The following is a 22,782-nucleotide window of genomic DNA, read 5'->3' as shown; positions in this document are numbered from 1 at the left end:
GGTTCAGTCAGTTAGCATCTGACTTGATTTCGGCTCAGGTCATGATTCCGGGGTCATGAGATTGAGCCCCAACACAAACTCCATGCTCAGTATGGTGTCTGCTTGGGATTCTCTCTCTCCCTCTCCCTGTGCCCCTCCTCCTGCTCGTACTCTCTAAATAAATAAATAAATAATTTTAAGAATACAAAAATACAGGAAAAAGAGTAATGCAAATATATAAATATATTTACATTGTGTTTATACTGCACATGTCTACATGTATATATGTAGAAATATATGGTAATATCACTACACAGAAACTTCTTGATGGCAGAACAAACAAAAGTTTATGAGAAATGACAAGCCAAACAAAATATCTATTACATGCAGGAAATATGTACACTTAATATTAAGGTTTATATAATTCAGGAAAAAAAAATCCAATATAAGAAAGGGCAAATCAATCAAATAATCAATTTAGAGAAAAAAATACCAATAGCCAGCACATGTAAAGATATTCAAATCTTACTAGTAATCAAAAAATGTGGGGTGCCTGGGTGGCTCAGTGGGTTAAAGCCTCTGCCTTCGGCTCAGGGTCTTGGGATCGAGCCCCGAATCGGGCTCTCTGCTCAGCAGGGAGCCTGCTTCCCTCTCTCTCTCTGCCTGCCTCTCTGCCTACTTGTGATCTCTATCTGTCAAATAAAAAATAAATAAAATCCTTAAAAAAAAAATGTGCTTGGCAAGTGGGCAAAGATAAAACAATGCCAATTATTAGTGTCAGTAATTATTGCCAAGCTTCAGGAAGACTGGAGAAACAGCACTGTATTACATATATTGCTAGTTGGACCAGGTTTTGTGGAGAGGGATTTAATAATACCTATCAAAAGCAAGCCTGTACATCTACTCTCTGAACTAGTGAAACAGCTTCTAGGAATTTCCATTAGCTCCCAAAAGCAGTTTATAAAAATACGGGGTTCATTGATTACATTGTTCTTTATATTGGGATAACTGGACCAAAAAAAACCATCAAGAAAGGACTCATTAGGGACACCTGGGTGGCTCAATTGTTAAGTGTCTGCCTTCGGGTCAGGTCATGATCTCAGAGTCCTGGGATCGAGCCCTGCATCAGGCTCCCTGCTCAGTGGAGAGCCTGCTACTCCCTCTCCCACTCCCCCTGCTGGTGTTCCCTCTCTCGCTGTCTCTCTCTGTGAAATGAATAAATAAAATCTTTTTAAAAAAAAGAAAAGGAAGAAGAAGAAAGAAAGAAAGAGAAGAAAAGACTAATTAAGGGCACCTGGGTGGCTCAGTCGGTTAAGCCTCTGAATCTTAATTTCTGCTCAGGTCAGGCAATATTTAGCAAAATCACCAATACTTATATTGATTTTGGCTCCGGTCATGATCTCCCTGGGGAGTACTCCGTGTTCAGTGGGGAGACTGCTTGAGACTCTCTCCTCTCTCCTCTGCCCCTCCTCCTCACATGCTACTGCTCTGTCTCAAATAAGTAAATCTTTAAAGAAAAAAGAAATGCTACTCCCTAAATCATCCACTCATTTCTTTTGTGCCTTTTTTTTTCTCTCAAAAGCACTAATTCTGTAAGTAAATAGTGGTGACAGTAGCAGGACTCTATGAATACACTAAAAAACTACTGAATTGTACACTTGGTAAGCCTTATATTACATAAATTGTATCTAAATATAAGTCTAGAAATGGTTTCTCTACAACCATAAGACAAAACTCCTAGCTTTTCTATAAGACCCTCATTTTTTTTTTTTTTTTTTTTGACAGACAGAGATCACAAGTAGGCAGAGAGGCAGGCAGAGAGAGAGGAGGAAGCAGGCTCCCCACCGGGCAGAGAGCCCGATGCGGGGCCCGATCCCAGGACCCTGGAATCATGACCTGAGCCGAAGGCAGAGGCCCTAACCCACTGAGCCACCCAGGCACCCCAAGACCCTCATCTTCTATTTAAGATTTTACTTATTTGAAAGAGAAAGTGAGAGAGAGAGAAAGTACAAGCAGGGGGAGGGGCAGAGGGACAGGGAGAAGCAGGCTCCCTACTAAGCAGCAAGCCAGATATGGGACTCAATCCCAGGACCCTGGGATCATGATCTGAGCTAAAGGCAGACACTTAACCAACTGAGACACCCAGGTGCCCAACCCTCCTCATCTTCATTTACTAAGGGTAGGCAAATATTTCTTAAACAGAATACAAAGAGTACTAACTATTTAAAAAAAAAAAAAGTTGGTAAATTAGATTTCACTGAAATTAAAAACTATTCTTCAAAAGATCCCATTAGGAGGGCACCTGGGTGGCTTAGTTGGTTAAGTGTCTGCCTTCAGCTCAGGTCATGATGCCAGGGTTCTGGGATGGAGTCCCACACTGGGCTCCTTGCTCCGTGGGGAGCCTACTTCTCCCTCTATTTGCTGCTCCTCTGCTTTTGCACATTCTCGGACAAATAAAATCTTTTTTTTTAAACAAATCAATCAATAAATAAAATGATTCCTATGACTTAGAAAACAGCACCTCACTCAATCATTCCCTTAACTTTTGTCTTTTAAAGACAATGTTTCCCCTTCTCCAACGGCAATCATCTATAGTTTCTAAAAAGAGGATTTGGGAGAAAAATGCATCTGAGAGGCTTTGAAATGAATCTGCACTCATAATCAACCAGAAGGATTGCTGCCCTAAAGAAAAATGTATGAAAATACACACAATGAGAAAGGAAATGATTCTTACTTTCACAACAATAAGCTATTACATTTACTGGATACATACTGTACATCACTATGAGGTAACAATTCTCACCAGCTACACCTTAGATGGGAAGTTTAAAAACGGTCCCAGTGCTTCCTCCTCTCTCTCTGCCTGCCTCTCTGCCTACTTGTGATCTCTGTCAAATAAATAAATAAATAAATCTTTAAAATAAATAAGTAAATAAATAAATAAATAAATAAAAATAAAAGCTGTCCTGGATCATACACTTCTAGTACCTACCAGGGCAAGGATCTAAAGTATGAGCACAGGAAAGACTAGGGTGTTAGAGTTACATTAAGATCCACATGCCAACGCAAAGCTCAGTGAGACCATTTATTTAAAAAAGAATAAAGAGGGGTGCCTATCTGGCTCAGTCAGTAGAGCATGCAAATCTTGATCTCAGTATCATGAGTTCAAGGCCCACACTGGGCACACAGCTTGCTAAATATAAATAAATAAAGAGAAAGAGAGAATTTTTAAAAATAAATGAGATTTAAAAGAAAAAGAAACCCAAATTGTTAAACATAAGATCCCCAAATTTCCTCGTAATGAAAGAAAAGCAAATAAACTACCATTAGAATGAAATTTCTCATGTATTAGACTGGCAAAATTCCAGAAGTTTGACAACACCTTCTTAGCAAGCCTACTGAGAAGGCAGATGCTCTAATAATGATATGGCATTATGGTCAAAGATTTATCACTGCAACACTATTTAAGATAGCCAAAGACTAGAAATAACCCAAGCATCTATACAAGTTTGGTTAAATAAACTGAAAGAACATTCTCTATGAATATAGAAAGCTCTCTAGCATAAAATAAGTTAAAAAAAAAAAAAGGTACACATATATGCAACAAAGATACTAACAGTGGGGAAACTTGGTATAGGGGACAAGGGAGCTCTGTAATCTTTGTAATATTACTGTAAATCTAGAACTGCTTTAAAATGAAAAGTTCAGGGGCACCTTGGTGGCTCAGATACGCATCTGCCTTTGGCTCAGGTCATGATCCTGGGGTCCTGGGATTGAGCCCTGCATCTGGGTCCCTGCTCAGCGAGGAGTCTACTTCTCCCTTTCTCTCTACTCCCTCTCTCTCACAAATAAATAAATAAAATCTTTAAAATAAAATAAAATAAAAAGCTCATTTAAAAAAATAAAGCAGGGGCACCTGGGTGGTTCGGTGGGTTAAAGCCTCTGCCTTCGGCTCCAGTCATGATCCCAGAGTCCTGGGATCAAGCCCCACATTGAGCTCTCTGCTCAGTGGGGAGCCTGCTTCCCTTCCTCTCTCTCTACTTGTGATCTCTGTCTGTCAAATAAATAAATAAAATCTTTTAAAAAATTAAAATTAAAAATTAAAAATTAAAAAATAAGGCATAGACAGTATAGAGTTTACTGGATTATGTTTAAGAAAGGAGAATGAAACTACATATTTGCCTGCTTATACCTTCATAAAGAAATACTAGAAGAATTCACTAGAAACTAGTCAATAGTGATACATACTTGGCGAAGAAGGAACAAGAAAAAAGGGGGCAATATTTCTCAATGTAAGCTATTATTTTTTTTAACTTGTTAAAGACTGTCTTTCCAAAAAAGGGGAGTATTTTTAAAAAGCAGTTCCACAAGAATTATCTCCTTCTCTAATGAAACCCAAGGGAAGTTTCTGGCACAATAGTTACATGCCAGTAGATTATGAGTTTAACAACTGTTAAACTTCTCTAAACACAAACTTCTACCTCTATGATATAAAAAACCAGATTTTAACTTTTAATGAAGATAAATAGAAAAGTGATTTTTATAGACACTAGCTCTTCATACAATTTCTCAGAATACATCTATTTGACACAGTAATTTACAAAAAAAGCTCAGTAATATGACCTCAAAACTGAGTGAAAACAATCAAACCCTTCAATGTTGTACAATTTCACTTTTTTGTATAATAATCAATAAAAAAACTAAAACATATGGCAGTGAGAAGACACACAGCACAAGGTATTAAAAGCATCAATTTTAAAGACAGGTATTCAAACTGGTGTGCTCATTAGGTATTTTGAAGACCCTAGACTCAGTGTTTTTTTTTTTTGTTCTCCAAATTTTAAGAACTGGATTAAATTATGTTTATCTCCATCTATTTTTTAAATTCCATGTATCCACAGGAATGTCTACACAAATGTTTCTTTTAAACATTTTAAGAAGGGCGAAAGTATGCCTATTAAAAAATACATTAACTAAAAGTTAAAACAACTCACATATGCTTACTTACCTTGAAAGGTTTGTCTCCACTGTGCGTCAGCATATGCCTCTGTAACCAACTCTGACTGGTTGACGGAGTGTTATATACTTTACAACCTTTCCATAAGCAAACAAATACCTGTTAAAAGAAGAGCCATAATAATTTTCATCACTTTTTCCAACAGTTTTATTCCTTGTAAATTCAAATGAACACGTTGCAAGTCTTTAACTGACAAAAAGAGCCATTAATGTATGAATCAATCAAAACGCTTAGTTAAACTTCTGAACTTCCAGTATGAGGGGCATGGTTTTAACCCTTTTTCCCCCCCGTAAGGCTGCTGTGCAATTCCTTCATTGGGGACTGACAAACCAATTCCAAAGTGTCATTGAGAAGGAAATATACAAAATATTAACAATATATCCCTAAGGAACCAGCATTACACATCATTATTTTTATATTTACTACATGAGGGAATAAGCATGTATTAATTATAAACATCAGGAAAATATAAGAGTATAAGGAAACAATAAAAATAAATCAAAATAATCAAATATTAATTTTTGAAGATGAACTTCAAAAAATGAGTAAAGTAATTAAATTACCAAATTAAAATTTTCTGCTCTTGATTCCTTATTCTTACATCCATACTAGTACTCATTTTTACATAGCTCTATTCATTAAAAATTATTTCCAATTATCTTATGAAGCAAAATCTAATATAAAATGTTAAATTAATCCAGTTGCAAAGCAATGGGCATAAACTGCTCTATCATGATAGATCCATAATCTTGGATTCATATAACTGAGTGTAACTAGGTTTGGAAAGTATTAATCTAACAGCTAACAATCTAATCTTTATCATCTTCCTACTAATGAGATATCTAACATTTTATTTTTCTAACATTTTATTTCCATCAAAATGAACACTGAAAACTGTCCCCCAACATCAGTAAAAGTATGAATCTACTATAATCATAACCTTCAAAGAATAATTAATAGGCTCTGCTCTTTTCTAAGGTAAGAGCAATTATAAAGAGTGACACTTTGAAGACTTTACTGCATGTAGAACAGAATAAATTTATATACAGGACTGAAGAAACAATCATCAAATAGTTAAACTTTTTTTTTAAGCCTAAAAAATCAACAGTCTAAAATAACTGAATTTTTACTGAAAACCACAATCTTTTTATATCAGGTCTAACAAAGCAATATGCTTTTGCTCTTTGACATGACCGTTATCACATATCCTGACTCCTGTAGAGACTGCCTAATTTCTTTCAGTTGAACAGATATAGAAATCATAACATTTCCTCCTTCATACTTCAAGTACCTGACCCTAGTGTATGTTTATAAAATGATTCCTGAAGTTCCCACAATTAAAAGCTACTTTTTAAATATATGTGAGAAAAAGAAAAAATTTCTTAAAACTACATGTATTATGTTGTGGAAATTAATTCATTAATAATCACATGCAGATGACCAGGGCCATCTATCCATTTCCTGACTCAAGACTACTAGATTCTAAGTCTTAAATATTCAATTCAAGCAATAAACAGGAATCTGAGGTGGTTTAAAATTCTCTCACAAGTCATACCACATAAAGAAAAAAGCCTTAAAGCAAGTAACTGGTAACAAAATTAACATCATTTATGCAGTAATTTTTCTAACAGTGAGGAATTCTGCTGTCTTAACTCTTAAGTAACCTCTGTGCTGAGTTACTCTTAAACAACTAAGGTAAATACTCAAATACTGCCCCTACCTAACATTAGCCAACCACTACATTTGAGAGCAACAATGTGACTTCTAATTTCTGTTCATAGTAATAAACATGAATATGGAGGCAATAGCAGACTGTACTTCCACTAGATAACAGCCTTCACTATGAGTAGGTATGGTCTAGACTCTAGATGGAATAATGTCTAGTAACATTGTTAAAGCAACACCTTCAGGTTCAAAGAAAAACCATAGCCTTCAACATAATGAATTTTACAGGAAATGAAGTAAGTGTAAAGAGACCAAAGCTAACTATGTTTAGCTATAATGGGGTGAAATATTTGGAAAATAATTCCCAGGGGTGGGGGTTGGGGAAGAGGAAGCAGTAAAGTTGCACAACAACTAAAGAGGTACCAGAACTCCACACCAAGGATCCATAAAAAACACAAAACTATTGGAAAGCTGAATTTCTTTCCCTAATCTATTTTAGTAAGACACTTTGGTAAAAAAAGAGTTCAAAAATCTGACAAAAGAGTCTTTCTTCAAACTTGAGAGTTTTTAGATGCACAGTATTTGAAAAACGTTTTCATACCTCATTTTTAGAAACTTTCTCATTGTAAAACCAACCAAACGCCATAGGAATCCAATCCAAATGTAAAAGAAATTATTCAAGAATAAAAACTGTCATGGTTCCTCTATACCATCTTAAAATGAATTAAGATCTAGCTATATTAATTAGAATGCTGAGGCACAGAGGTTCATAGTGTAGTCTCTCATGATAGGCTTATATAAAGTTTATTATTAGATGCAACAGAAATAGGGGAGCCTGGGTGGCTCAGCTGGTTAAGCGTCTGATTCTTGATTTCGGCTCAGGTATGATTTCAGGGTGGTGAGATCAAGCTGCGGTGGGGGGGGGGGGATGCAGAGTGGGTGTCTGGCTCTGTGCTCAGCATGGAGTCTGCTTGAGATTCTCTCTCCTTCTCCCTCTGCTCCCCCCACCGTGCACTCTCTCTCCCTCTCTTAAATATATAAATAAAAATCTTTAAAAAAATAGAAAATAGAAAAAAATAGAAAGAGCACAAAAGTAAATGACCTGAATTCTACTTAGAGCTTTCACACTTTGCAGCAATATAATGTTAGAAGAACACTTATCTAAACCTCTATTTCCTTTTTCATCCAACACTATGAGCACACATTTGCTACTCCAAAATATGATCAAAATGCAAGATTATATATTATATATTCTCTCAGAAGGGCTATTAACAGAAAAATTGGGTTTACATTAGACACTGGCAGTCCTTTCTCAAAGTAACTGCCACCAAATTTTTCTGCCAGACTATCTTAAATAAAAAAAGAAAGAAAAGAAAAGAAAAGAAACACCACACAGTTATTAAAAGAATATTCCTGGACTACCAAAGAATCTTCAAATTTATAATGACCTAACTCAAAAGATACAGAGGTCTAAAATTTCAATGTTACAGGGAGGTCTGGGCTTTCTGCTGAGAAGTTCTGTGGAAAACCTTCCTTTACTGTCAGAATAGGTTAATTTTACCTTAAGGGAACTCCTCCAAAATGCCCCAAATGAAAAAGAATGGTACAGACCTGGGAACCTAGGGTAGTGCAAATCTCCTTCACTTTCATCACTTTCTTTAACCCAATGTACCAGAGTATTTTTCTGACTGTACTCATGGCTTACACCTTTGACAGCTTGTGTGACAGTATAAAGATACATGCCCTTGATCCTATCTGGCCACTAACATTCCACGCCTGGAAGTGTACAAATGAATCCAACAAAATCTTCTTTAATTGTAACATCTACTGTAAAAGGATACAATGAAATGTGCCAGAATCTAAGTATGCATAAGGAAAATTCAGTTAGTAGTAAGGTAAATTAAAATCAGAGCCAGTAGGCAATATAATTTATATGCAGGGGTGGGGAAAGGGGATGGTTTACCAAGGAATTAGATTCCTTTTGCAGTAAGATGATATAGAAGATTTTATATAAAGCACAAGATACACGATCTAAAGTCAGGAAGGGGTTGGATGATTTCATGATCCCTTAAACTTTAATATTTCTGAGAAAAAAACCCAACTTACTCTTTTACAAGATGTGAACAAACAGAAAAGAAATAAAATATTTTTATATGTAATTATTTTGTCTCAAATCAGTTTGCTCTTCCAAGACCTAAAATGACAGCTATAATTTTGTATCCCATTATTTTTAGCTACACTAAATGAACATTTTCAATTTTCTCCGTTAAAAGATATTTAATAAAACAGAGGACAATAATATTTAATAGAACATTCAAATTATAAGAATTAAGTATTTCTCCTTTATTACAAAATATATGACCAATTTCATGTTGTTGTTCAGAAGATACCAGATAGGCAATCAAAACTCAAAGTGACCTCCTAATGATTTCACTTCCTAGGAACATTCCAATTTAACCGTGAATGTCTACAAATGTCATTTTTATATGGCATACAGAGGTAACTGACCTTATTCAAGTCTTTGAATATCATCCCTCCCCCCCAAATCTCCCTTGGGCCCTCTGCCTTCAAATACCCAAGAACATATACAAAAATGAACTTAATCAAATGACACATGTAAAATAACTCCTGCATCAAGAAACAAACATTTCTTTCTGGCAACTGTTTTAAAGTGAGAAACAGTTAAAACAGAAAGAACAGAACACTAATGGATGTTACTGAACCACTGAAATCCTACAAGATGAAGTTTCCTACCTACCAAGACTTCAGTGGCTATTAAGAGGACACTGGAATTAGGAATACTGGTTAGTAAAATAGCTCAGTCTAGTCTTTGAAATCCAGTCATGCATAGAAGTATGGACCCAAGAACTCAATTCTACTATACCTAACAAAAAAAGGGTTTGTTTTTTTTTTTTTTTTGCTTCTTTGTTTTTGTATTTTAAATAGGAACAAACACTTTAAGTGTTCTTATGAAAAGGTACATTTGGGGTGCTTGAGAGGCTCAGTAAGTTAGGTATCCAACTCTTGGTTTTGGCTCACGTAGTGATCTCAGGGTTGTGAGACTGAGGCTCTGGTCGGGCTCTGTGCTCAGCACAGAGTCTAACTGAGACTCTCTCCTGCTTCCCATGCCCCCACCCCCAAATAAATAATCTTAAAAAAAAAATAAAAGTTACATTCATAATTTGGTATTTAAAGGGTTAGTTTAACTTTTGAAATAGAATATACTCAATTTGATATATGAAAAGATCAGGAAAAGCTAAACTCTACCCAATTTCAGCCTCCAAATATCATTAGAGTCATGTGACATGGCAACATAAAAAGCTTAAAGGGAGGGAAAGAAGTTTCTAAGCTGTTACTTGATGGTTTTATTTTCCCAGGGTGACAATTAGAATGGGATGAGAAAAAGAACAGGATTAATATAGTATTTAGATCTTGCTAACTTACTGCTCCAATAAAACTCATCTTAATAATTAGAAGCATAAAATCCTCTAGAGGTACCAATTTTTTCCTCATTTGTTTCTGTTCCATCAAGACAGTTTAACACTTGGGGTAGAAAGAAGAGAAATAAGAAATCTAAAGAAATAAAATTGTGTCATGAAAATCAGCTGTATTCCACATATATAAGATATCTAGAACAGCCAAAGTTATGAAGACAGAAAGTAAAATAGTGGTTACTAGTTGCTGGGGAAAGAAAGGATTAGGGAGTTATTGTTAAATGGGTACAGATTTCAGTTTTGAGATACTGAAAAAATTCTGGAAATGGATAGTGACGATGGTTGTACAATATGAATGCACTTAACGCCACTGAACTGTATGTTTAAAAACAGTTAAAATTATTTTTTTAAAGTTCCCTTCAAAGAGGCCATTCAAAAAAAAAAGTCCCAAACAACACCCACTCTATTTTAAGCACAAAACCAGATCAAGATTTCCTGTTACATAGTTGTGTATAGGTTTCAAAGTTTCATTCATACTTTCATTCTGAAAGCTTAGTCTATGTACCAGTGACTGGTATGTAAAAAGTGATTTCAAGATATTTTCTCCATTCCTCTGATTCTTTAACATTTGTAGTTCAGCAATTAATGTCCTTCAAGGATCAGGGCTCCTTTCTTTGGTCAAAACAGCATTAATCCTAAAATTAGCCAATATTACAATAAAGCAATTTTATGAACATGCATTCAAGAAATGACATGGGGGTGGGGAGGTTCATTTCAGTAAGTTTGTACTAATAGAAATACCAAGACTTCATGCCTAGCTCTTTGATATCAATTAAGTAAATATACCTGCAGTGATTACATGATAAAGTCTGCACCTCTATTTTTCCTACAGATCCTTAAAAGGCTAAAAACTTTCTCATAAGGCTGTACACCACTCCTCAACATGTAGGATCCAACAATTATAAATGTGAAATTCTCCCACACCTACTAAGAGAAGCCCAGTAATCTACACTCTGATGATCCTATATATAATTGCTAAGTCAAGTAACTAAAAAAGCATCATGCTATGGCTCAAAAGGCTATCTTAGTGATATATTCCAAGTGACATCAAGCACTGACTCACAAAAGGCAACTCTGTAATAACTAGGAAACCAACTTGGTTGAGAGTTCACCCTAAAAATCTGAAATATGAGAAGGGAAAAGATTATTAGAAAAGTAACCTAACCATTGAGCTGGGCTGTGTTAGAAAGTGAAAATACCATATGATGGGCAAAGTTCATTAATATACCATCTGTCATCAAAATCAAATCTATTAAGACAAATCTTTACTTATCAAATTCATGTAGTCAAAAGACTGCTGACACATTACAACATATTGTGACAATGGCAAAGATTTCTTAAAAGAAATTCCAACGCACAAATACCACCTGTTAAAATGTTGAAGACATGCTTATATGGTTGCATGTTTTTTTAAAAAAGATCAATAATGCAATCTACATATCAATCCAACCTTGGAAATAGTTACCCACTTTCTTAAACCATAATGATCTTAACCATTTTAATATCAGTATTATCTCAATAGTGGTGGCAGGCTGATAGGAAATTATGTGGCCTAAAGCTTATCTGTACTTACAATGTGGCATTAATTTCTGGAAAATGCACTTAAGTGTGGTTAACTATTCAAGACAAACCTAGTAAAGTTGAAAAAAATTATAAGTAACATCATAACACTTTGATCCATTACTCTTTGACTCACCTAACTTACTTAGCTCTTAATTCACTATCCAATAAAAATTATATAAACGGACACAATTAAATGTATTCCTAAAAGGGTATAGGTAAATCCTCACTAATCATAACTTTCTATCTAAGTCAGCTCTGTTAAAACCTGGGAAAAGATGATCAGTTCTCATTCACAAATACGAATGCAAGTTGTCCTTTAACAGAACTGTATATATTAATCCTGGTACCAATAATCTTTCCAGTTAATTTCAGCATCAGAGATAATTTAGGACCACTCTAACAAAAGAAATCCTAGACAGTGCCAACTCCTAAAGGTCCTCAACTTAAAACATCGGTAACTTGGAATAGGTGGCATTCGTTTATTATATTCCCACTATATTTCAGAAAGTCTAATATTACCACTATATTTTAGAAAATTGAATTTCTTCCCACTATATTTTAGAAAGTCTAATTTTGTCTAAAGGCAATTTAAAATCCAACACATATGTTCTCTATTTGATTCCATCGAGTATGTGGGAAATAAAAGAAAAAAATTGTGAAAAAATAAAGCCTGTGTAAAAACAATCCCAAATTACTTTGAGAAAAAAAGCCTAACTAGCAATTATAAATTAATAAAACTAATGAAAACAGGGAGTGAAAAAAAGAAATGACAAAACCAACCCCTCCTCGCTGACCATCTACATGTATGGAACGGATGTGATCTGCCAGATCTGGACTAGAGTTGAAGCAAGCCTGGCACTGGTCCCAACAACAATTATAGGCAATATTTTTGCTTGAAGAAGTAGTGCTTCCTTGTCCATTCATCATTGCTGGAGTTGAACGCCCACTGGATATTGTGCTGTCTACATCCATTATAGTACTGCTTATGCTACAAAAGAAGAAAAAAGGCTGTGTTATTCCTAGAAATTCACTAACATGAATATGATCTTATAAATACTTAATTAAGATTACTACTTGACATTCTGCTCCATACAAAGCATACTAACCATATTTTCTATTAGAAAACAACACCGATTTGAAATTATTTAGTTGGCAATAAAGTACAAATCAAGTAAGTTTCCAGCTATAAATAACTGAGAATCAAGAGTATCTTTACAGTTCTGTAAATCACTTGTTAATCCAAAACCTTTTCCTCTATTCACTAATCTGAGGATTCAACTGCTTGTCACAGCCTACCTCTCTCCATCTCAAAGAAGTTTGGGAAACTGTGCCGTATTTTCTCTTCTAAATAAAAAACGAGGGACACCTGGGCGGCTCAGTGAGTTAAGCATCTGCCTTCCACTCAGGTCATGATCCCAGGGTCCTGGGATCAAGTCCCCCACTAGGCTCCTTGCTCAGCAGGGAGCCTGCTTTTCCCTCAGTCTACTTCTGCTTGCCATTCCCCCTGCTTATACTCTCTCTCTCTGGCAAATAAATAAAATCTTTTAAATAAATAAATAAATAAATAAATAAATAAATAAGAAGGAGAGAGAAAACTGGGTTCAATCAAAGTTTCCCCGATTTTACTGAAGTCCAAATAAAATGTCTTTTCCTGGCCCTCAATTTTTTTTTAAAGAAAATCACATATTAGTAACTGTTTTATTAAGAAAATCACATATTAGTAGAAATAGAGTAATAGAAGTAATTCTGAATGCCCAAAATTTCATATCTTAATAAAATGTAACACACTTCTGCCTCCCTTTTAAAAGCAATCAGTTTAGGGGAAGCTGGCTGGCTCAGACAATAGAGTATGTGACTCATCAAATAAATAAATAAAATCTTAAAAAAGGGAATCTTTAGAGGTGCCGGTGGCTCAGTCGATTAAGCATCCGACTTGGCTCAGGTCATGATCTCGGGGCTATGAGAGCAAACCCCACATCAGGCTCCATGCTATGCAGAGCCTGCTTGAGGTTCTCTCCCTCTCCCTTTTTGCCCTTTCCCTCATGCTCATTCTTTTTCTAACATAAATAAATAAACATATTTGTTTAATTAAAAGCAATTCATTAAAAAATTTTTTCATTTTAGTATCTTCCCAATGCAGAAACTACAGGAAAATAGTTACAACCACAGAAAGGTCAACAGTAAGAATGTTTGCAGGTTAAAATCCCATCAAAAGCTATGTATTTGCTTACAATTTAAGTAACAAAAATTATGAAAGTTCTATTAACTTAACTTTTAAGGGGCATGCTTCACTACTCCAAAGTTTTTATTACAGAAAATTTCAACGACACAGAAAAGTATATCTAAATCTGAACTTGACAATTTTCATTTTGTCCTATTTGCTGTATTTTTCCCCCCTCAATCATCTGCAAGTTGCAACATGATACTTCAGCCACAATTATTTCAGCATACACCTTCTAAAAATAAGAACATTCACCTATAATCAAACTTATTTGCTGATATGTAAAAGTCAAAATAAATTTTAACTTATTAAGTAAGCTTCTGTTTTGTTTTTCCCTCCCTCCTCATTAAGGAAGCTTAATAATGATTTGTGTCTAACACCCAATGCACCCATTTAAAAAAACTAGCAAGGGCACCTGGGTGGCTCAGCTGGTTAAATGACTGCCTTCAGCTCAGGTCATGATCCTGGAGTCCCTGGAGGATCGAGTCCCAGTATCCAGCTCCCTACTCAGCAAGAAGTCTGCTTCTCCCTCTGACCCCCTGCCTCATGTGCATGCTCTCTCTCTCAAATAAATAAAATCTTTAAAAAAATAAATAAAATAAATTAACTACCAAAAACGTTTCTGTAGGTTGCTTCAGACATGAAAAATGTCTCAGATTTTACTTTAAAGAATGCTCACATAAGTTCATCTGGCTATCCACCAGTCAATATATATATTCCAAATGTAAACTCTAAAACTTCATTCTAAAACTCTGTAATCTTGGGGTACCTGGCTGATTCAATCAGTAGAGCATGTGACTTTTGATCTCAGGGTTGTAAATTTCAGCCCCACACTGGGTGTAGAGATTAGTTTTTTTTTTTTCCCTTTATAATCTTTATTAAACTCTCAAATGCAAATCACCTCTTGAATACCTGAACATTTATTCATATTTTTTGTTTTTTGCATAAACTGTATGTCAGTTTTTCTACACTGAAATGCGAATTTTAATTTGAGCCTTAGAAATTTCAATTTTCATGAGGCCCTTAATATTTTTCTTACTGCTTGTTTCATATATTTTAAAATATTTTTACTATAAAACTCAATACTTCTGTAAACCAAAGGCAAAAAAAATATTAATAGTTTTAAGTGAACAACCAACCACACTCAATTTATAAACAATCTTAGGGAAAGAAATAAATCTCAGTGACCTCTTCTGATATAATCTCTAAAGTATAGCAAAGTGTAAACACACACATACACACAAATGCAGGGTAGTAATGCTCTAATTTCCATACCTAAGTCAGGGAGGGAGATACAGACACAGCTATCCTCTAAAGGCAAAACTTCTTTTAAAGGATACACAAACACTGTCCATATTTTTTTGAAGGAGGGAAGGGAGGGTCAGTAGGAGAGAACTTTCACTATATACACCTTTTGAATAACTGTTAATCGCATACCTGTACTGCTTTTATGTAAAAGTCCAAAATTAGTTGAAAATGAAACCAGAGCGACTACCTTCAGCTCAGGTCATGATACTGGAGTTCCAGGATCAAGCTCCGAATAGGGCTCCCTGTTCAGCAGGGGGTCTGCTTCTCCCTCTGCCCTTCCACCTCTCATGCTCTCTCTCAAATAAATAAATAAAATCTTTGGGGCGCCTAGGTGGCTCATTGGATTAAGCCTCGCCTTCGGCTCAGGTCATGATCTCAGAGTCCTGGGATCGAGCCCCACATTGGGCTCTCTGCTTATCAGGGAGCCTGCTTCCCCCTCGCTCTCTGCCTGCCTCTTTGCCTACTTGTGATCTCTGTGTGTCAAATCAATCAATCCATCAATCAAAATCTTTAAAAAAAAAAAAAAAGAAAGAAAATGAAACCAATTTTCTCCTTAAATTAGATAAAGTAAACGTCAAGAGACTCTACTTACTATAATATATATTATATTGTATATAATATTAATATATCCAACTAGCAATATAAGACTATCTTATAGTCTTATATATTATAAGACAGTGCTTACTGTACTTTTTTTGCTTATTAATTTTACCATAGAAGGGGAACCTTGTAAGTCCAAATATCCATAAACACTAAGCACTAGGTAATTAGTCTATGTGCAGAATCTTTCCCTTGAAACACAGTACTTCATGTGGATACAGATCATAAAAAGATGGCATAATGCTGATGTTAAGAGCATGAATTGTGTCCATCAATGTCAACTAAGCTGCAAATGCAATGGCAGAGGAGGTAAGAGACAGGTCCTAGGCCCTAGAGGACTTGATCAAGAGACCGTCACACATGTGCAGCATACCCTGAGTCTCCCATTCCGTAGCAGGGCCAAATGGAGTCCTGCCATATAGTCCCTCTTAGGTTTTCTCCAACTTCTAGGAAGTGCCCAAATCCTAAGCCTCCAGGCTCCCTTTTGGCCCCAGACCCATGCTGGAATCAGCGGTTCTCTCCATTCCTAAGACTGATAAAGGCAACAGTCCTGATGCAGAAAAGCACAGGAGATAAGGTACAGTTAATTTCAATTTTGACAGGACACTGAGCTAGACAGATGTCACAGAAAACAATGTTCTCCTCCTTCCTATAACAGTAAGATATCAAGATGATCTGAACTAGAGGGGCACATTCCTTCCACTTATCCTGTAATATTCCTAGGATAGTAAATACATTAAAATTTTTCACTCAGTTCTCCTTCCCAATGAATACCTATTGATTCTGTAAAACAGAAATAAAAGCAGTCTAGTATTTGGACAAAAACCAAAGCCAGAAAAAGCACTCTTATTCAGATAATTACAATAATTCTAAAGCAGTATTTCTCAGTATTCTACGTATTACCTGGCATCTTAGTAAATGCAGATACTGATTTGGTAGATTTGGGGGTAGGACCTGAGATACTGTATTCTTAACAAGCAGCTACTTGTTGATACTCCTGCTACAACAGTGTAAGTAGTAATATTCTAAAAGATCTTTTACCATTATTACCCAAGTAAGACCGATCAGACTATGCAAGGAAGTGTCTCCCATTGCAAAATGATAAACTAAAGCATACACAAAACATTCACAGACACACATGCATACCCTGTGACAACAGATAATCCCTAAGTTTCAAAAAAACACATGCTGTTAGAAATTCAAATGCAGTATTTAGAGAAGGACATGAGACATTTTCAACCTAACAACATTCCCTTTTCCCTCTTTTCCATGGGCTCTTTTCCTCTTGTTAAGAAACTACCTGGCACACCAGACGTTTTTACCCCAACATCTAAAGTACACAGATTTTATGAAAATGACTTCCTCTGAGAATTCAAGGGCCAAGTTACTCATACATATGATAGACCCTTCTTTGAGAACTCAAATTACTGTCGAGCAAAACATCTGTGTGGTGGATATGACCACAGCTGACAGGGCTGCCAACGCTGAAAAGTAAAGAGCAGCTTGCTGAATGACAAGATACGAGAAAAGAGGAAGCAATACATGGATGTTATATTATCATGATGGAGGACAGATCAGGCTCTTCACGTAACAGAATAAGAAAAGTTCACTGATTCCGTTTCAGATTCCACATTGCAAACACTACAAAACAAACAAACAAACAAAAAAACACTATCCCTTTTATCAAATAGGCATAAAATTAACCTAAAAAGGCTATTAAAATAGCTTTCCTTTTCCAACTAAGTATCTGTATGAGGCCAGACAGTCCTCAAATAGTCCAACCAAGTCCAACCAAACAATTCATTGCAACAGTCTGAATGCAGAAGTTGATATGAAAACTAGCTGTTACACCAGCTATTAAAGACATTAGATATAAAACAACATCATTCTTCAATTTTTTTTAAAATGGAAAAGTTATTCTATGTTAAGAAAATACTGTTTAGGGGGCGCCTGGGTGGCTCAGTGGGCTAAGCCTCTGCCTTCGTCTCAGGTCATGATCCCAGGTCCCTGGGGGCAGGGAATCTCCTTAAAAACAGAAAGAAAATACTGTTTGTTACATGTAATTGGTTCATTTTTAAACTAATGTTTCTAAAGCTCTTGGTCTTAATTTCTGCTCCTGTAATAGTGATAAATATAACCCACATAAATGAAAGTTTCTTATTTTTTCAGGAACTTTTTAATAGCTTTACTGAGATCTAAGTTATATTCCTCAACATTTAAGAAAACAAATGGATTTTTTAAAGCAAAAGGTCTGAGAACCACTGTTCTGGATCAAAGCTTAAATGACTCTCTAAAACAGATTGGAAAGATTATGTTCCTGAGATGGAATATTTTTATTTTATTCTGAGTGTAACTGCTGAATTTGAAATTGAATCTGAGGTCCAATGGGTAGAAGCCTTATCGGGAGTCTTCTTTTCAGTTACCTATGAGGAAAGTCATTTATATTGTGGATTTTCTTGGTATCTTTGGGTTCTTCTCCCTGCTCATAATTTCTAAGTTACTGAAATGTCTAACCTTTTTTTTTTTTTTTAAGATTTATTTGACAGAGAGAGAGCATGAGCAGGGAACCGCAGGCAGAAGGAGGGAGAAACAGGCTCCCCGCTGAGCAGGGAGACCAATAAAAGGTTTGATCCCAATACCCTGAGATTATGACCTGAGCCAAAGGCAGATACTTAACCAAATGAGCCACCCAAATGCCCCTGAAATGTCTAACTTGAAAGGAGGGTTGAGAACAGGGGCCTGAAGGTATATGGATGTATAATTTGAATGCAAGTACAATTTACTCTTGTCACTCAAAAAACTTTAAATATCATAATTTCCTATATACATGTGATTGATTAGCAAAGTTGCAGATCTGTACTGCAGATCTAATTAAGGCCTCCACATATCCATTTACATAAAATTAGATCTGCAAATCACACCCTTAAGCCTTACCCAATTAAACACCTTCCAAGAAGACTCAGTTATTTGCTACATGCTCTCCCCTCCTAGGGAACTAATAACAAATTAAAGGGCTGACATAGAACAATACTAAGAGTTTTACTGCTTGGGGTGCCTGGGTGGCTCAGTGGGTTAAGCCTCTGCCTTTCGGCTCAGGTCATGATCTCAGGATCCTACGACAGAGCCCCACATCGGGTTCTCTGCTCAGCGGGGAGCCTGCTTCCCGCCCCCCCCACCCCACCATTCTCTCTGCCTGCCTCTCTGCCTACTTGTGATCTCTGTCAAATACATATATAAAATCTTAAAAAAAAAAAAAAAAGAGTTTTACTGCTTAACTTTGAGGTTCCAGTCACTTTTGCATTTGTGATATAAAGACAGTTAAGATCATTAAGTAATGATATTTTTCAAACAGAATTTCCCTACTAATAATCCCCTTTCATAGTTCTTGGTCAGTAGAACGAAGTGTAGTATCTGGAGACTGAAAGAAAGTTGCCCGTATCTGCAAATCAAATTTTCAAGACTAAGCAGCCAAAATAAAACAAAGAGGGGCACCTGGGTGGCTCAGTCAGTTAAGCATCTGCCTTAGGCTCAAGTCATGATCCAAGGGTCCAGTGATTCAGCAGGGAGCCTGCCTCTCCCTCTCCTCCCTGCTCATGCTTTCTCTCACTGTGCTCTCTCTGGCTATCTCTGCCTCTCTCTCTCAAATAAACAAAATCTTAAAAAAAAAAAAAAAAATGTTGAGGACACCTGGGTGGCTCAGTCGGCTAATTGGGTTAAGCTCAGGTCATGATCCCAGGGTGTTGGGATGGCGTCGTGCATCAGGTTCCTTGCTCAGAGGGAGTCTGCTTCTCCCTCAGCCTGCTCTACCTGCTGCTCCCTGCTGCTTGTGCTCACTCTCTCTGACAAATGAATAAAATATTAAAAAAAAAAAAAAGCTTATAACATTTGGTGAGACTGACAAAAAAAAAAGAATTAAAGAAATAGAATAAGGAAATTTTGTTTGAATACTAAAGCCGACATAAACGTGTAACATTCATTTATAAACGGCACTTTGAATCTAAATTCACTTAAGTTTTACTGTTCTGACTTACTTTATAAATTAACGTAAAATTTTTGAACTTATAAAAAATACTAATAAAGTATCATTTTAATACATCTTGGACATTGGGGTTCCACACAAAAAATTCATTAGGGGGGGCGCCTGGGTGGCTCAGTGGGTTAAGCCTCTGCCTTCGGCTCAGGTCATGATCCCAGGGTCCTGGGATTGAGCCCCGCATCAGGGTCTCTGCTCAGCAGGGAGCCTGCTTCCCTGCCTCTCTGCCTACTTGTGATCCCTCTCTGTCAAATAAATAAATAAAATCTTTAAAAAAAAATCACTTGGGGAAAAAAATTTCATCCACTACTCAGTCTGTAAATTGTTTTTAGATTGTTTATTTTCTCAACAATACTAAAATTGTCAAACTACAAGCCATGAAATGGATAGTACTTTTACATTAAAAAGTTAGAAACAACAACAAAAACAGAAAACATGGAGCTGTATCATACACAGAATAAGTGACAGAGAGAATAAAAAAGTGCCATAAACTTAAAGAATGTAATAGGAAGGGGCACCTGACTGCCTCAGTCAGTGGAACATGCAACTCTTGATCTGGGGATTGTGAATTCAAGCTCCACACTGGGTGTAGAGATTACTTAAAAATAAAATCTTAGGGGCACCTGGGTGGCTCAGTGGGTTGAGCCTCTGCCTTTGGCTTGGGTCGTGATCTCGGGGTCCTGGGATCGAGCCCCGCATCGGGCTCTCTGCTCGGCGGGGAGCCTGCTTCCCCCCACCCTCTGCCTGCCTCTCTGCCTATTTGTGATCTCTCTGTCAAATGAATAAAATCTTTAAAAAAATAAATAAATAAAAATAAAAAATAAAATAAAATCTTAAAAAAAATAATAATACTATAGTAGGAAAACAGAATGATCAAGGCATCTAACTACTTCCTTCAATATTTGGAAGTTATTGATTGAGGTTCCACAAAGGAACTTTCCTAATCTCTAAAGAATCAAGGCTGTTTTATTTTTGTTCTTCAATGAAAACCATACAGTCTTTAGAAAGTCTTAGGTTTATAAGCTTCTATATTACTATAAAACAAATATTCTATAATTCTTACTTTAAAAGAATGGAACACTGTCCTGCATATGGACTGAAGAAAATGGCATGAGATAAAAGGAAATAAAAATTCTGATTTGTAAGTTACATTTAACAGGATCAGAGCAAGCATTATAACTTAGCTTAATTCTAATTGGTAATAGCTTTACATAGAAATACATATACTATACATAATTTTCAAGGTATTTATCAAACTATAGGTAAACAGCATTATATCTACACACCAGGGATCCGTAATCTAATCACCCATCTAGGTAAGTTGTTATTTGACTAACAGGTTATGTTCCTGTCATCTATGAAATTGCCACTCTTTACTAGAATGATTACTCTATGTTTCTCCCATCCTTATAATCAAAATTATTAAAGGCTAAAATTCAAAAGAGCGCCAACCACTTAGGACAAACCTGTATTCTTGAAAAGTGTAAAGCTGTATACCTGATATTATATGGATAATATACAACTTTAAAAGTGAAATTCTACTATTTCTCACCTCCATTTGTTGGAATGGACTATAATTTTGTGCCCTGCTCCTTATTCTAGACATTGACAATGGGACTGAAAGTTATTAAACTAAACAAGTTAAAGGAAACAGGCACTTCAAGAAAATTATGAACTGTCTGCCTGTTACATTTTATGGCCCTTAAAAAAAAAAATCATAGAACTTACTGAATCAAAATTTACATCACAAAAGTAAGGTATTTTATTTAAATCTGAGCTCCTATTCTTTATTATAACAGCTAACACTTAGTAAGTATATTTCCCAAAGATGGCCACACCATATACACTTTCCCACATCCTTTTTTTACAATATGGCATCAGGGTGCTGAGGGGCCATTATTACCTCCCCTTGAACGTGAACAAACGGGAGTACTACAAAAGTGATACTTCAAGACTTACAAGGCGAGGTCATAAAAGGCAATACGACAGCTTCAGCCTGACTCACTCTTAGGACACACAGCTTGGGAGACCAGAACTACCACATTTAGAAATCTGGCTCCCCTGAAACCACCATGCTCAAGAGACCTCCTGAAAAAAGTACACAGAGCTAGAGAGAGATGCCAGGGAGTCCCAGATGTTTCAGTCTTCTCAGCCCAGGCACCACACATGTGACAAATAGGTGAGTGCATAAGTGAGTTTTCTGGTGATTTCACTTCCCAGCCTTTATGCCGTTGTTCTAAATTGATACCAAGTGGAGCAGAAATGATCTAAACCTACCCAGCCCTGCTCAGATCTTAGATTTGTAAGCAAAATAAAATTGTTTTTAATCACTAAATGTTGGTGTTGGCTGTAATGCAGCCATAGTAAGTGGAAGAATGTTTGACATGTATTAACTCATTTAATATTTACAACAACCACATGAGATAGGTACATTAGTATCCTCATCTTAGCAGATAAGAGATTGAAACACAGAAATTACGTGACTTGCCCAAAGTCACACAGATACAAAACACTAATGCCAAACAACTCAGTTGCCACATTTATACAAAGGAAAAACATGAGAAACCACAGATTTGAGAAATACTGGAATGCAGCCCTTATCGTATGTCAAAATACGTTTCGCTTGGTGTGCCCATACAAAAAGTTGTTTCTTTGCTTTTGTACATCTAAAACACACACAACACAAAAGATATTTAACGTTTACATATAATTTGATTCTTTGAGGTAGACAGTTTTGCTAACAAGATATTAAATTTGATTCCTGGGGCACCTGGGTCGCTCAGTCTGTTAAACGTCCCACTCATGATTTTGGCTCAAGTCATGATCTCAGGATTGTGAGATAGAGCCCTGCATCTGGCTCTGAGCTGGGCAAAGAGCCTGCTTAAGATTCTCTCCCTCTCCT

The 22,782-nt window shown here is 36.1% G+C and overlaps 1 protein-coding gene across 1 annotated transcript in view; it reads right to left on the bottom strand.

The window, feature by feature from the left end:
- AEBP2 (AE binding protein 2) overlaps positions 1-22,782 on the bottom strand; it is a 59,727-nt gene that overhangs the window by 24,727 nt on the left and 12,218 nt on the right. The window contains exons 2-3 of the mRNA XM_080810641.1: positions 12,499-12,706; positions 4,988-5,095 (exon numbers count right to left, since the gene is read on the bottom strand). Coding sequence (XP_080666767.1) covers positions 4,988-5,095; positions 12,499-12,706 — 316 coding nt within the window. The remainder of the gene's footprint in view (positions 1-4,987; positions 5,096-12,498; positions 12,707-22,782) is intronic.

Source organism: Martes martes, assembly GCF_963455335.1.
Source record: "Martes martes genome assembly, chromosome: 8".
Classification (NCBI taxonomy): Eukaryota; Metazoa; Chordata; class Mammalia; order Carnivora; family Mustelidae; genus Martes; species Martes martes.
The sequence above is the reverse complement of the archived record's forward strand: the minus strand, read 5'-3'. Positions and strand labels throughout refer to the sequence as shown.